General features: G+C 45.1%; 2 protein-coding genes and 2 gene segments (V, D, J or C); all 4 read right to left on the bottom strand.

Moving 5' to 3' along the window:
* Nucleotides 1-1,367: 1,367 nt before the first annotated feature.
* Nucleotides 1,368-1,999, bottom strand: LOC133168852 (immunoglobulin kappa variable 3D-15-like). The segment is given in 1 exon segment: nucleotides 1,368-1,999. A coding segment is annotated over 1 exon segment (483 nt).
* A 702-nt stretch (nucleotides 2,000-2,701) lies between these two features.
* LOC133168841 (transcription factor 7-like 1) lies at nucleotides 2,702-8,985 on the bottom strand. Of its 2 annotated transcripts, none has more exons than XM_061300505.1 (8): nucleotides 6,125-8,985; nucleotides 4,768-5,899; nucleotides 4,544-4,573; nucleotides 4,348-4,422; nucleotides 4,117-4,285; nucleotides 3,935-4,042; nucleotides 3,533-3,581; nucleotides 2,702-3,448 (listed from the first exon to the last, which is right to left on the bottom strand). In XM_061300505.1, exons 2-8 carry the CDS (start codon nucleotides 4,950-4,952, stop codon nucleotides 3,306-3,308), a joined length of 759 nt encoding a protein of 252 aa, XP_061156489.1. In that variant the 5' UTR covers nucleotides 4,953-5,899; nucleotides 6,125-8,985; the 3' UTR covers nucleotides 2,702-3,305. The 2 variants fall into 2 exon arrangements, with proteins under 2 accessions (XP_061156489.1, XP_061156490.1); XM_061300506.1 differs by having other exon boundaries at nucleotides 4,768-5,892.
* A 62-nt stretch (nucleotides 8,986-9,047) lies between these two features.
* LOC133169610 (T cell receptor alpha variable 20-like) lies at nucleotides 9,048-9,517 on the bottom strand. The segment is given in 2 exon segments: nucleotides 9,048-9,409; nucleotides 9,475-9,517. Coding segments are annotated over 2 exon segments (405 nt in total).
* A 268-nt stretch (nucleotides 9,518-9,785) lies between these two features.
* Nucleotides 9,786-13,152, bottom strand: LOC133168813 (solute carrier family 2, facilitated glucose transporter member 1). 3 transcript variants are annotated; one of them, XM_061300457.1, is made up of 11 exons: nucleotides 13,016-13,152; nucleotides 12,530-12,593; nucleotides 12,193-12,291; nucleotides 11,964-12,124; nucleotides 11,663-11,903; nucleotides 11,436-11,598; nucleotides 11,143-11,327; nucleotides 10,969-11,070; nucleotides 10,776-10,877; nucleotides 10,392-10,595; nucleotides 9,786-10,311 (listed from the first exon to the last, which is right to left on the bottom strand). In XM_061300457.1, exons 2-11 carry the CDS (start codon nucleotides 12,542-12,544, stop codon nucleotides 10,132-10,134), a joined length of 1,452 nt encoding a protein of 483 aa, XP_061156441.1. In that variant the 5' UTR covers nucleotides 12,545-12,593; nucleotides 13,016-13,152; the 3' UTR covers nucleotides 9,786-10,131. The 3 variants fall into 3 exon arrangements, with proteins under 3 accessions (XP_061156441.1, XP_061156440.1, XP_061156442.1); XM_061300456.1 differs by having other exon boundaries at nucleotides 12,934-13,088; XM_061300458.1 differs by having other exon boundaries at nucleotides 12,193-12,307; nucleotides 12,934-13,068.
* Nucleotides 13,153-14,499: the final 1,347 nt, after the last annotated feature.

Genomic DNA, 14,499 nt, shown 5'->3' with positions numbered 1-14,499 from the left:
CCTAAAAAATGGCGGTGTACCTAATGGAGTGTCCGTGTGACGTCACAGATCAACCAGCCAATCAGAAAGTGGGGGTGAGGGCGGGTGTGGCACTTTTCACTTAAACCAGGGGTGCCGACCTCCAGTCCTCGAAGGGCCGCGTTCCAATATGTTTTCCAAGTGACCCTCGTTAAGCGCACCTGCGTGAAAAGTTTTAGCTCCTTTCACGTTCTGCAGAGGCTAAAACTTTTCACGCAGGTGCGCTTAACGAGCGAATCACACGGACACTCCATTAGGTACACCGCCATTTTCAAGTGTACCTAATAACAGGCCACTTTATTAGGGAAGTATCATGTCAAAGGTCACACGTGTCTAGCTCTATTCCTCGGGGCCGCGTTCCAACATGTTTTCCAAAGTTACCCTCGTTAAAAACACCTGCGTGAAAAGTTTTAGCCACTTTCACGTTCTGCAGGAGCTAAAACTTTTCACGCAGGTGCGCTTAACGAGCGAATCACACGGACACACCATTAGGTACACCGCCATTTTCAAGTGTACCTAATAACAAGCCACTTTATTAGGGAAGTATCATGGTCAAAGGTCACAGGTGTCAAGCGCTAGTCCTCGGGCCGCGTTCCAACATGTTTTCCAAAGTTACCCTCGTTAAAAACACCTGCGTGAAAAGTTTTAGCCACTTTCACGTTCTGCAGGAGCTAAAACTTTTCACGCAGGTGCGTTAACGAGGGAATCACACGGACACTCCATTAGGTACACCGCCATTTTCAAGTGTACCTAATAACAGGCCACTTTATTAGGGAAGTATCATGGTCAAAGGTCACAGGTGTCAAGCGCTAGTCCTCGGGACGCGTTCCAACATGTTTTCCAAAGTTACCCTCGTTAAAAACACCTGCGTGAAAAGTTTTAGCCACTTTCACGTTCTGCAGGAGCTAAAACTTTTCACGCAGGTGCGCTTAACGAGGGAATCACACGGTCACTCCATTAGGTACACCGCCATTTTCAAGTGTACCTAATAACAGGCCACTTTATTAGGGAAGTATCATGGTCAAAGGTCACACGTGTCAAGCTCTAGTCCTCGGGGCTGCGTTCCAACATGTTTTCCAAGTGACCCTCAGTAGGTGTGAGAATATATTGTGTGCTTTTGTTGTGCAATTAACCCTTTATTTATTCTTTTTTTTTTTTAACCTCATGTAGTGTACCTATTGAAGTGTCCATTAGGTGTACCTACACATATTGTCATATAAAGCAATTAACCAAATATATGTTTTTTTACGTTTTAATTGGGGAATATCAAAACAAGGAATACAACAACAGACAAGTTTAAACATAAATGTTTATTAAAAATAATATTAAAAGTAAATTTCAAACCAGCAATCAAATGTTAAACAGTCGAGACGAGCTGAGCCAGTGTGCATACAGCAGACAGTAAGCATAGCGCAAAGTACAGGACGCTATCAAAAGGGGAACAGAATTTAAGGCGCTTTGTGCGGGGCTGACGAGGTCATGCATCGCCGTGCGCGCCTCCGTGGCGGCGCAGAAGTACACAGCGTTCTCAGAAGGCCGGAGGCGGTTGACGCCAAGGGACGAGTGAGAGGCGCTGCCAGTCAGCCGGTACACGTCAGCGTCCACCACCACATTTTTCACACCCGTCCGGGCCACTTGGGTGAAGGCGGCTGCCGGAGCGGTCTGCTTGTACCAGATCATGTTCAAACCTAGATTGCTGGAATGGTTGCAGCTCATGATTACATCGTCGCCCGCCGCCTTGATGGCGTCGGCCGGGGTTTGGTCCATTCTGGTGATGGTGGCCTGTGCGGGGATAGAAACAAAGAGAAGAAAGGACAAGAACAACACGCACATGATGGCCCAAGTGTCAGCTGGGAACACAAAGACATTTCCTGTTTAGTCATAGTTTGAAATGATCCTCCTCATCTGATTGGCCATGAAGTCACTTTAATGACGTAAGCTCTAGGTCTCCCTCCTATTGTGGTCGCGTGGTTGGCATCATGCAAAGTGTGTCACTCATTTTTTTGCAGTACCCTCGCCAAGTCTCACATCACCGTGAATTGTGGCAGCGGCGCACCAGTAGACTCCGGTGTCATTCAGCCGCACCTCCCTCAGAGTCAAGTATCCACTCTGGGCCTCCGCCTGCTCAGCCCAGACGTGGTCCGAACTGGTCTCTTCTAATTCAGGGCTGTTCTTGTAAGGGGTGGTGCTCAGGATGTGCTCCAAGCCCCCTCCTGGAGTCTTCCGGTACCAAAACATGACCAAGTAGTTCCCGCCAAGGTTGTGGCTGCAGTGTATTTGGGCTGGATGGCCTAACCGGAGTAGCAGATCCGACTTCTGATGGACCCCTCTGCCATCTCCTGGAAGCAATGAAGCCCATTAGTGTGCATGTTCTCAGGTGTCACACATGAAGATTCTTACCAGCAACGCCACACAGGAGAGAGACAAAGAGGCCGACGACTGGCAACATTGTAAATGACAAGGGAGAGACGCTGCAAGATGGCATCTGAAAACGCCTGGCCTGCTTTCCTGCAGCATGACGCAGTGTGATGCCAGGTCCGCTGCAGGGGCGGAGCTACGTGGCGGGTAGGTTAGGGCTAAGTAACCCTAAGGCTAAAACCCAATTATGGGGAACAGGAGCAAATCATCCACAAGTCCACCGCTGCGATGTGACATCCGCCAACATAGCAAGAGCGTCTCTCTCTCTGGGCATGCTTTTGTAGCATTTACGGCATTTATTATTTGAAGGTCACGCTAAAACTACAAATACAGAAAATATATTGAGAGCAAGTGTAATGGATGACACTAAAATATTGCACAAACTGTAATGATGTACGGATTCCATGTTTACAGTAAACAAACCCATTATTTTTCCCATACAGACTTCTCACAATATGCATCAATAATCATGTCCAGAGATGAAAATTGTTTTAAAAAAAATCTGCCTGCAACTGGCATTTTTTTGTAGGCATAAAATGCAGGTTCACGGGAGATAAAATGCAACCGTTTTCAATAAAAATTGTGCTCAATACTTTGTTGACTTCAATTCAGTAGGTCTAGCGCTACCCTGTGGTCGACATTGGTATTGCATTTATTATAAACCAGCGTTGGAGCAAAGTTGAATTAAAAAAATCAAATAGCGGGACACCCTGATGATGTTTACTGTACTATTCTCAGCTTGAATTTAAATGTACATGTTTTTCGGAGAAATCCAATTTAAATCCTCAACTACTCTTTGTGCAGGGGGTACATAACGTTACAGCCGGGGTGGGGGCGAGGGGGGGGGGGAATCCCGATCTGTGGGCGTGTCAGCAGCCACGCGTGTGCGCGTACGTGTGCGTCTCCCCCACGACGCTCTTGTGGTTGTGACGGGGCAGGGTGTCCTCGCCGGGGGCGTGGCCCATTGCGCCGGAGCTCTGGTCGGCCACAGGGGCTTCGTCCTCCTGTGACTCTTTGCATGAGATGGGGGGGACATCACGTATTTGTTATTAAGTGTACCTCGTGTGATGCCAGCGGATGACGTCACATGACTTACTCGGGCCGTTGGTGCAGTGCCTGGTGCGATCACGCTTCCTCTTTTTGCCCTGACACACACAAAAACGGTGGTTACATTTCTTTAGTTGGGGGGGGGGGGGGGGGGAAACAGGTTGAGCGCTGTTAAATACAAAAAAACAATGTACTCATCCATAACTGAATTTTGCATTTAAAAAAAAATAATAATGAAAACATTGAGATTTAATTTTTTACATATATTTCCAAGAAAATGTTCCTTTCCAAGATTTTTTTATATTTATTATAATTTTTATTTATTTGTATTTATTTATTATTATATTTTTATATTGCTTGTGACTAGAACAAAGTGTTTCTGAGAGTCAAATGTTTTCAGCAAAAAAAAAAAAAAAGAAAAAAAAGCATGCTCCTCCGTATTAGGTCTTACGTAGTTCTCAGTGCAGGACCAGTCGGGATACTGCAGGCTGTGGAGGATCTTGTGCTCTTCGGCTTGCTCGTAATATTTGGCTTGCAGCTTTTTGGGCAGCGACTTCCACTGCGGAAGCCCCAAACAGGTCAAACCCCTTACGTGTTGTGGCGTGAAAATAAGAGAGCAAAAGGCTACTTTACCATTTTTCCCAGGATTTTATTGACCGCCGCTGAGTTGGTGATGTTGAACTGGGCGACCACGTTGGGACTCTGCTCTTTGCGGAACAGCATGAAGGCGTTGGGTGGCTTCTTGATGTAGGGCCGATGGGCTTCCTGCTGGCTGTGGCTGTAGCTTTGGCTTTTGGAACTCCTACACAAACACAAATGAGAGCCAAGTGAATTTTGCTTTTTATTTTTTATAAATATACTTACATGGTCGGTGAGGCTTCTGTTGGAACTTCAAGCGAGTCAGATGACGAAGACGCTCCGCACATCATTTCGCCGTTACTACACGCGCATACATGTCAAAAATAAACCAAGTTAGCTCATTTGCATATCAAGATTAAAAAGGCCCAAAGAGGGCCAATGTGGTCGAGGTTCCAACAGACAAATGATGAGTTCCACGTACATGTGCGCCTCTTCTGAGCGGAAATCAATCCTGCACCGGTTACATGCAAAAGAGCAAACATGAATCACAACACAATTAGCGGCTGATGCAAAGCGTTGCGCCCGATTTGAACGGCTCACGGCCGCTGTATTCGAATCTGCTCTGTGCGAATCATGACCTCACCATCGACCTTTTAACACATCTGATGAATTAAAATGATCTTAACATGAGAGTTTGTCACTTACAGCCTTCCAAGAAGAGGCTGGTTCACGCTGTCGTGCGCCGGCATCACCATGACGTCGTCGTCCTGGGGAGAAAACACACGCACAGGCACAAGCACGAGAAACTTTGCAAGGGCGCAATGTCCACCCGGCAATCTTGAGAAGCCCCTTTCGCGTTGCTTTAATCCCCTCTTCGCTGAGTATTCCATCCAACGGTAAAACGAACGACAATGATGACGCTCAAGCAGCAGCTGCTGTCGGCCACAGCTCACACGGCTGCTTCAAGGCACATCCACACGACAAACCATGCACTATTTTTATGCTTGTTGAGTATTTTTGTGCTGGGATGTGGTTACAATGTTTAATAAAAGTGTATTATTCTTTATTTTACATGTGTTTTAATACGATTAAATGTCTTTAACATAGGAGGGGTAAATATTTTAACTTTTTTTTTTTTATTTATTCTAGTTTTATTTTTTACTATCACTTTAACATAATTTGGGTTTGAATTTGGACCGACAATCAAAACAACACAATTTTTATTTGGGTCAATCAGTCCAATTTCTGACCCAAATTTGTTTTTTTTTTTTTTTTTTTACCCAGCAGTATTAAAGGTGCACACTCTGAAATAAGTTGGATCAAAATAAACCCAAATTGGATGGAAAGTGACGACCCAACTTTTTGGGCTACTTAACAAATGCAGGAGGGTTTGAAAGGTGTCTGATGGTTACCTGGTCATGGATGTTGATAGGACCGGGTTGGCCACCCAGATAGTCGGGCAACCAAAAGTCATCCAGAACGTTGGAGAGCTCATCGTCCATATCCGGGGGGCTCCCCTCCATCAGCAGGTCCAGGTGATGTTGACCACCCGCCAGGGGCAACAATTCCATGGCTCCTTTGGGCTCGCTCGCTGCAGTCGTGACAGGCAGATCATGGGGTTCTTCTTTAGGTGATAGTGGCAGCAGTGGCAGCTGCGGTGGCAGCGGTGGAGGCTGCGGTGGCTCCGGCGGCAGTGGGACGCTAGCGGGCGTGGAGCCCCACAGGATGGCGTCGGACGACTTCAAAATGTTGTCCAGCAGCTTGTCCCACTTGACATCCTCGTCAGTGGGCAGCGTCTGAAAGTGCTCCATGCTGTTCACTCCGGGCTGCCTAAAATCTCATGGGACAAAACATGGAGCTAACATTGGCCGCACAATCATGATCATAAATTGCAGGCAACAATAAAACAATAAAAACAACAAATACATAATAGGGCTATAATAATAGTCATTTTTTACTCCCTTAATATTGCATTTTTTTTTTCAATTTTCAAACAAATGTGTATATGTAGTACAAAAATCAAATGATACATACATGTTTTTGTGAATTAATATGAACATACCACTTTGACTTGCAGTCTTCTAAGCCTCCACTTCAGCAACTTCAAATTCTACCAAACAAAAATGTAAATCATACATTACATTATAGCATCTAGTGAATAAATGGTTCTTTACACAGGCTTAAACAAGCATATCCTTCCTTCATTTTTTAATAATACTGACAATGTTTTGGACAAAAAATGGAAAAGATCTAAAAAAAAAATAGAGCAAACTTTGGGAGACAGAAAATGAGGATCTCCAATATGCATGTTAGAGGAGACCCGGCCCACACCAGCTACATTCAAATCAAATGTAACTAATCTTGATACAAATTTGAAACCACTACAGTACCAAATCTGGAACCACCCCACTACCAATGCCAGGAAACATCTGAAGATGGAGTATGCCATATGACGTGAACAGGATTTGATCCCACATCAGCTGTATAAAAATCTGAAATATGAACCACTACATTACAAGTCATATTGAGTACTACTCATGAGTTCCAATGAAGAAGCTGCATGAAAATATTTTAAATGCATTTAAAAATGGTGGTAGAATTTGTAGTGTAACATTGGAGTTGTTGAGGTACTCACCAGCCGAGCTCTCATCAAGTTTCCTCCCCGAACTCGAGGAGCGCATGAAACTCCTTCTGGAATCGCTTGGCGAGATGGCGTGGATCTCTACGATCCACCCACTAAAGTGGCAGGACAAACCGAGCCTCTTAAAAGCCATCAAAGCCCTTTGTTATGTCACCCAACCTTTAGGTTTAAAGATTGCCTATTAGAATTGTATTCTATTATAGCTCCAAGCTGACTAGGCAGTCAGTGCACCATTAACCTCCCTAAAAAAAGCTTGCTTTGTCTTTGTTTACTTGACAAGTTGGCAATTAAAAAGGAATTTAATAAGACTGGCATAACAGTTAGCTAGTGGCTAAGGTGCTAGTTGTTAGCCACTCTAGTTTTTGGAGTAACTTAACATTTACAGTTGACATATTTGTGTGGTCGGTAGACTAAACATTAAAAACATACATGACATTAAAACAATTATCAAATTTGCCCCTCTCTTGCTCATCAGCTTTTAATTTCTGCAGTACATTCTGGTTAATATTAGTCAAATTAGTGGAGATGTTCATCAAAACATGTTTAATTAGATAATACATCATCATTATTATTATTACATTTGGCAACCACTAGAAGTTTCCTAATGTTAGTTTCACTATTTCCGTGTAGGATAGAAGGCCACGGCGGCCATGTTGGTCCGGTTTGAAAGCTGCCCTCGGGGCCATAATGGCGAACGAGGTGGTCCGGTTTCATCTGCTGCCGTCAATGATGAGCAGCCACGGCGGCCATGATGGTCCGGTTTCAATGCGTCTGCTGGTGAATACGTCAATCCAGTGTTGCGTGGAAAGGTGACGCGACGATTACACTACTCGGTTAAAAACCACTTTTATACTATACGATATTTATCGTATTTTCTTTTTAGATTATAGTTGGGTATTGCATCACATTTGCTCAACTTGCACAAATGAAGGTAGCTTGCGATGAATAACGTCGGTCTTTTATGGCGTGCATAAACCGAGCGTAAAAAAGTTGGACGACTGTTGACGTCCCGTTATGAAAGGATGACACAGTGTTGACCGTATTGACGTCGACGCTACGGTGTCAAATTTTTTTTCCAAAGATTTCACTGAAATGTTAGACAATGCAAAGTCTGTCATTCCATGCGTTGAGTTATCAAGGAAAATTTGGGCATTTACCTCATTCATTTCATAATCATTGTTGTTTGAAAACGTCTGAATAAATGGTAATTCACTTTTTGTTTTTTTAATTCGTGACCAATTTAAGAGGGCAGTTCTTATTAACCAGATGATGGTGCTTAAAGCATTTTGCCAGATAAAATGTAAATGGGTTAATCATTTCTGTATATCTGTATATATGGAATCACAAAACAAATGAGCCACAAATCTGGAATCAACTTGATATGACTCGACTTTAAACTGGTAAATCTCTTTGAAGCCATAGGGACAAAAGTTTTTTTTTTTTTCCTTTTTTCAAATTGGGTGAGAAGTTAAGTCAAGTGCTCTTTTGTCATATTTATAGACATGAACACTGTGATATAACAAATTGTCCATAATAACTATCTGGGTTTACTGTTTGAGTAAAATATTATTTCATATTTAAGTGTATTAAATTTTCATTTCAAGCCATCTAAGAGTTTGTATTTCTCTGCGGTTGATATTTTAAGGTTGCAAAGGTTTTCACAGGGCAAATTAGAGTTGTCAAATTAAATATTTGTAATCATCAAGTTTAGCTTCCCAACAGTAATTCAGATTTGAAAAACATGACATCAGTCCTTCTTATATGATTATGCTTAATTGTTTAGTTGCTGCTGCTTTTTTTAAACACCTCAATAATACTGGCACCGAACGCTTTCTAAAACTGAAGAAGAAATATTTGGGGGATTTAGCATTGACATAGTTTAGTTTGAAATCAAGAACAAGTCTTTTGTTTGCTGTGTCATGAACAAATGAGTCCAATAGGTGGCGCCTCAGTACCAATCCCCAATCGCCTGTAGCGTCTAGGCACATTTCCTCCATTGACCACTAGATGGCTGCAAATATGAAACACTATTCAGTTTTCAGATGATAACACGACCACATACCGTAGAAGGTAATTGTTGCCATTGTTAGCATTAGCATGATAGCTGGCTAAAGATGAAGCTTTTTGGTTTTACAAAACAATCCAATCAGTGGGCATTGCAGTCTATTTCTGTGACTTTTGAAGTATTCATCAAATCCTAGATATATATTCTATCAATTACCGATTTGATTTGATTGACTTGGTTGTGTTTTTGTGTCAATGTTTGGATGACGTTTTACCTTGTGAAACTCATGCGAGAACTGACGATGTCACCATCGGGTGCCGCAGGTGTTGGTTTTGATATTTAACCCTGATAAGTGCGGGTTGCCTGTTTTGTGACGGCTGAAGGGCCAATCTGCAGCACCGTGGTAACTGCGCAGAGGTACACCGCATTGTCGTTTAAGGTCAAGTTGTTGATGATCAACTTGGACTGATGGCGGGCATCTCCGGTAAACTGCACCTTCCCTTTCAGGTGATCCTCGGGCATGGCGAAGACCTGAGTGATGAAGCCCAAGAACTCCATGGTGCCACTTGGATTTTGTTTGTACCAGAGAATGACGTCGTAATCTGTGATGCTGTGAGAGCAGCTCATTTCATTGGTGTCTTCACCGAGTGCCTTGAGGATGACTGGCGGCGTTTGGTGGACCATTACCTCTGATGCTGAGGCTGTGAGATAAAAAGTCTTAAGCAATTCCATGTGGCTTTTCTCCTGCTCGTTCACGATTTCTTACCTCTCGTCTGCAGCAGGATGAGGACAAGCACTGTCGCGATCATGTTAGTTGAAACGTGAGAGCTCCACTTGGCCTGCAAGATTCAGCTGGATTACCAGAAAAGGTTTGACAGATTTCCATTTAGCTGCAGTACCCAAAATGCTTCTTTGCTTCCTGACTGATGTTTGTCGCCCCCTGTTGTTTTAAAGCAGTTTTTTTCAAGGTCGTGGAATAGGGGCTCCCTCTAGTGGTGTGCAAAAGAACCACGTGCCAATTCCCAAGGGAATTCAGTTTTTTTAAACAGTTGTATCAACACTGGCCCCAACAATTAGTCAGGTTCTACTTGTGACACTTTATTTGGTTACATTTCTTCTTTGCCTCCTCATTCCAGTGTCTTATCAATTCTTCATCAATACTTTAAAATACAATAAAGGATTCATCCGCCACATCGCTTTGTCTTTTAAATATTCTAAACATTTCATCACTTCCCAAATATAGCTTGAATGGCATTTAAAAAAAATTCATTTCCATCCAGTAGGTCTGTGCACGCTATTGAGATAAAGGAGACCCAAAGTTCCAGGTAACAGTTTTTGAGTCTTTGTTGAGTTCCTCAGTGCGACTACGTTTTTGGATGGTTAGCTAAAAAACAATCGGGGCCACCAGTGGTGAGTGAGCCGCTTAGCTGAAGGTGTTGAAGCCCTTCTTATCGTGCAAAGGAAGGTTTTCTGCCCCCCGGAACGCCTCGGCAATTTCATCAAATGTGCGACCCTTGGTCTCGGGAACTCGGAACCAGGTAAAAACGAAGCCGATCAGAGCCATGACCATGAAGAGGAGGTAAGAGTAGCCGCCGATGACTTTCTGCGTGCAAGAGATGGACGCCAAAGTGGTAAAAAAGGACAAGAACTTCGCCCCAGTTGGAAAGTGGACTGGACACTCACCAGTACGGGAGGAAAGAGAAGCGCCAGGAGGAATTTCCCTCCCCAGTTGAGCATGCTGGCGAAGGCCATGGCGATGGACCTGCCGCGCTGGTCGAACAGCTCGCCCGCGATGAACCAGGAGATGGGGCCCGGCCCGAGCTCGTACGCCGAGATCAGGCAGAACACCACCAGGACCTGCAGGATCCCTAGCGCGGGCACCGTTTGCTGCACAGAGGACAAAAAAGATTCAAGAGGAGGGTTGTAATACATCAAGCGCATGACGCTAGCGAGCTAACAGCTATCTTGCTTCATTCATTGATTAATTAATAGATTGATATATTAATCAAGCTAGATAGATAGCTAGTTAGCTAGCATTTTCCTAATCAAAGTGAGAATGAAACCTACCACCACAGAATCTACGACAGTCAGGAGGAGGTTGCACACGGCGATGATAATGAAGCCGATCAGGAGCAGTCGCCTCCTTCCGGCTTTTTCCATCAGAAAGAACTGAAATTGGAAAGAAGGTTCAAAAGTGACTTGATACGATTACGCCGTAATCATTACGGCGACTGTTTTGATGTAACGACGGGGGACTCACGGCCACTAAAGTGAAGATCACGTTGACGGCCCCCACACCGAGAGTCAGGTACTTGGCCTCCTCGAAATAAGGCTGGAACATCCTGGTGGAGTAGTTGATGATCTGCAAGACCGAGTTTCCAGTTAGCGTTTCGAATGACGGTTTCAAACCAGGGTGCCTTGTTGTCATGGTTACCGCGTTGAATCCTGACAGCTGGCTGGCCAAGTTGATGCAGAGGACGATAATGATTGGCTGCCTGTAGCTTCGCTTCTGGAAAAACTCCAAGACTCCGACCGACGCCTGAGTGTGCGCGGCCTCGGCTTTCATCTCCTCCAGCTCGGCCAGCACCGGCTCGGGACTTCCTCGCAGTCTAAGCAGGGCTGCGGGACGGTCACATTGGAATCAGGGGGAAAAAAAGAACTTTTTGGGATGTACCCAAGACTGGGTTGGGCTTTGGCGTTAGGAATAGGACCAAAAGTTAGCCCCACCAGCGTCAGCCTTGCTCTCCTGCCCCTTGTTGAGGAGCAGGAATCGAGGGCTCTCAGGACAGAAAGGCAGGATGAAGTACTGCAACACCGCCGGGATCAAGGACAAGGACAGCATCACGGTCCAAAGTTCCTCTGTGCCCAACATGGTCTCCAGTCCCGACACCTGTAACGAGCCCAGTAAAAGTCCTCGAGTCTATCCAGCAGCGCTGCGCTGGCGTGGTCCTCACCATCCCCAGCAGGATCCCCGAGGCAAAGGACACTTGGTTGAGGGTGGCGAAGGCGCCTCTCATCCCGGTGGGCGACACTTCCTGGACGTAGAGCGGATTGAGGCTCATCACTAAGCCGCAGAAGAGTCCGAAAAGCAGCCTGCCCAGGATCAGAGCCTCGAAGGATTCAATGGCTTTGGATACCACCATCAGGGATACCCCCACCAGCGACAGGCAGTTGACAATCAAGATGGAGTTACGCCTGAAGGGGCCAAGATGAGGATTTCAGACAGGCTCAGCATTTCTTCACCAGCATCCTCACCGTCCAAAAGAGTCTGCCAAGTATTTGACTCCCAAGGAGCCCAATAGGGATCCAAAGTCCTTGATGCTGACGGAGAGGGACCACAGCAGGGTGAGGCTTTGCTCTGACAAGGTTTCATTATATCGGTCCTTCCAGGTCTGGTTGAAGAACTCTTCCATGATCTGTAAAGCAAAGCACGATGGTGTTTGCCCGCTAAAATCCTTTTAATGAATTAGTGGCTCGATCTTACCTTTGCGGGCGCGTTGACATTTCCCGTGTGGTAGCCCACCTGCAGTGAGCCCAGAATCGCACCCAGCACCGAGATCAGGAGTAAAGCCGTCAGGTGGCACTGGAACAGACGGCGCCTGATCAGACCTCATGCATGATTAGTTTCAATTTCAAGGGCTTCAAATGAGGCTTTCAAGATGGAGTTTGAAATGATGGCGCCCGGTATGTACATAGTCACAGAGGACAAGGCAGTAAGGAGCATCTTGAAGGTTAAAGGTGCAGTCAAGTATTTTCACACAGTGCTAACACATTGACTGCATTCTGCTCTCACGTGTTTGGAGGGAGAAGACAAGACAAACCTCCTGGATGGCCATTTGTCAGCTTCAGGTGAGGCTCGTCTTTCGACAGTTGATCATTTATTTCCTGTTGAGGAACAAACAAACAAGGTCACCGTTCAAATCCTTTCGAGCAACCCTAAGCCTGATCTGAAACTTTGACCCTAGCTTGAAACCTCAAACAAGAATTCTAAACTCAACATAAAACACAAACCCAATCTTGAAACCCGGACCCGAAATCTTATTAAAGTTCCAAATTGAAACCTAAACATTGTCTTAAAACCACAAACCCAGAGTTGTAACCAATCTCGAACACCTAACCTTGAATCTGACCTGAAATTTCAACCTAGTCTTGACCAGTCTTAAAACCCAATCCGGGAAAACGACTGCATCACTCAACCGGATAAAAATTCAACGTCAACACTCACCAGAGCTTCTGAATAAAACTCGTCCAAGGTAATCACAATGGAAAAAGATTTTGGCCGACGTAAACTCTCAATCATTTACTACCTCTGATGCGATGCCATCCTCATCCCGTGCGATTCAAGTGCAAGTGTGTTCTTGGCCGAGCACTCCAACCCTGGAATTGTGCACACACACACACACACAAATATACAAAAAAAAAACACACAAACGCACACCTACCAGACCAGTTTGTCTACTGATGAACTCACACATAGTCGCTGAATTTGTGGCTAGCCTGATAAAATAACCGCCGCGGGCCCCCCTGGGAAGCTTTCCATGTAACAGCTGAACCGGTCCATGTTTTAGGGGCTGACCCGGGATCAGTTTACTTGTCCTGCTGTAACTTTGGGGGCCCTTAAGTGACTGATCCCAAAGCCCTTGGGTCGTCCCAGACGTGTATTGGTTTGGTTTTGTTGCGTACACGAGACTGTGTCGACTGGATGGAATTATTAATGACTTTGTCTTTCTAGGAAATGAAAATGCCAACGTCAGTACAAACGGGCTTAACACATTAGCGGGTAATGCTAACGGTCATTTATAGCATCGTAGCATTTTAAAGTGTAAAGAACGTCGTAACCTCCACCCATCAGCTCCGTTGGCGCAGCTGATGCGTGTCTGGAACATGAACTTCGACCTCCCCCAGGCCACGGCGACCTCTCGACCCCTCGGCAGGTTCTCACCGACCCTGACCCCCCCCCAATCGGCGTTAATGGCCCGTTCCAATTACTCCTCATGGCGTGTCATGAGCTTTTAAGTGCTTCAATGCACACGCGAGCCTATCCCAGCTGACTTTGAAAATATAAACAATTTTGGAAAAACTGCTAAAAAATGACAGCAAGTATAAATATTAAATATGAAAATTAAAAGTGATTTTTTTTTTGGCATAATTAATTATAGAGCATATTTTTGGGGCTTTGATGTTGGTACACAACTTGAACGATGCGGTTTTTGTAACTCAAACAAGATGCGATTGTTATTTTTTTTGAAAATTGCTCATTTTGGAGAAAAGGGGGATTCCGCTGAACAGCAACGATACGGCACGAGTGCGTTCCCCTCAAACTTCTGCTGTGAATCGGCGCTAGATAAATAAAAGTGACATGGGGTCACCAGCCCCAATTCCAGTCGCCACCTGTGAAATCCACACGGCGTGTGCATGCGTCATTACAAAAATCGTTTGAACTTCACACCGCGAGTCCAATGTGCTACATGTGTCCGCCGATGAGCCAGATGTACCGCAGCTGCCTCGTGGCTCCAATTTCATCGGCGATACAAGCTCAACCCAACCGAAGCGCCCGCCAACACGCGCCGCCATTATCGGTCTCATCTGTACATGGCATCGAAAACAGAGTGTCTTTGTCGGGTTTTTTTTCGCTCGGCGCATGGAAGCTATTAGCGTTGATTGTGAGAGTGCACCTTTTAATTGCATGTCAACTTCAAACAATAAAAGGCACCTGGTTCACGAAGACGAAGGGCAGGAAGTGAAGATGGCCTCTTTTTTTGTGGGTCTACTCGTGATGGACAAGCCTAGC

The sequence above is a fragment of the Syngnathus typhle genome, linkage group LG16 (assembly GCF_033458585.1).
Source record: "Syngnathus typhle isolate RoL2023-S1 ecotype Sweden linkage group LG16, RoL_Styp_1.0, whole genome shotgun sequence".
In the NCBI taxonomy this organism is placed as follows: Eukaryota; Metazoa; Chordata; class Actinopteri; order Syngnathiformes; family Syngnathidae; genus Syngnathus; species Syngnathus typhle.
Note: the sequence above shows the minus strand (reverse complement) of the source record. Positions and strands in the feature narration are given on the sequence as shown.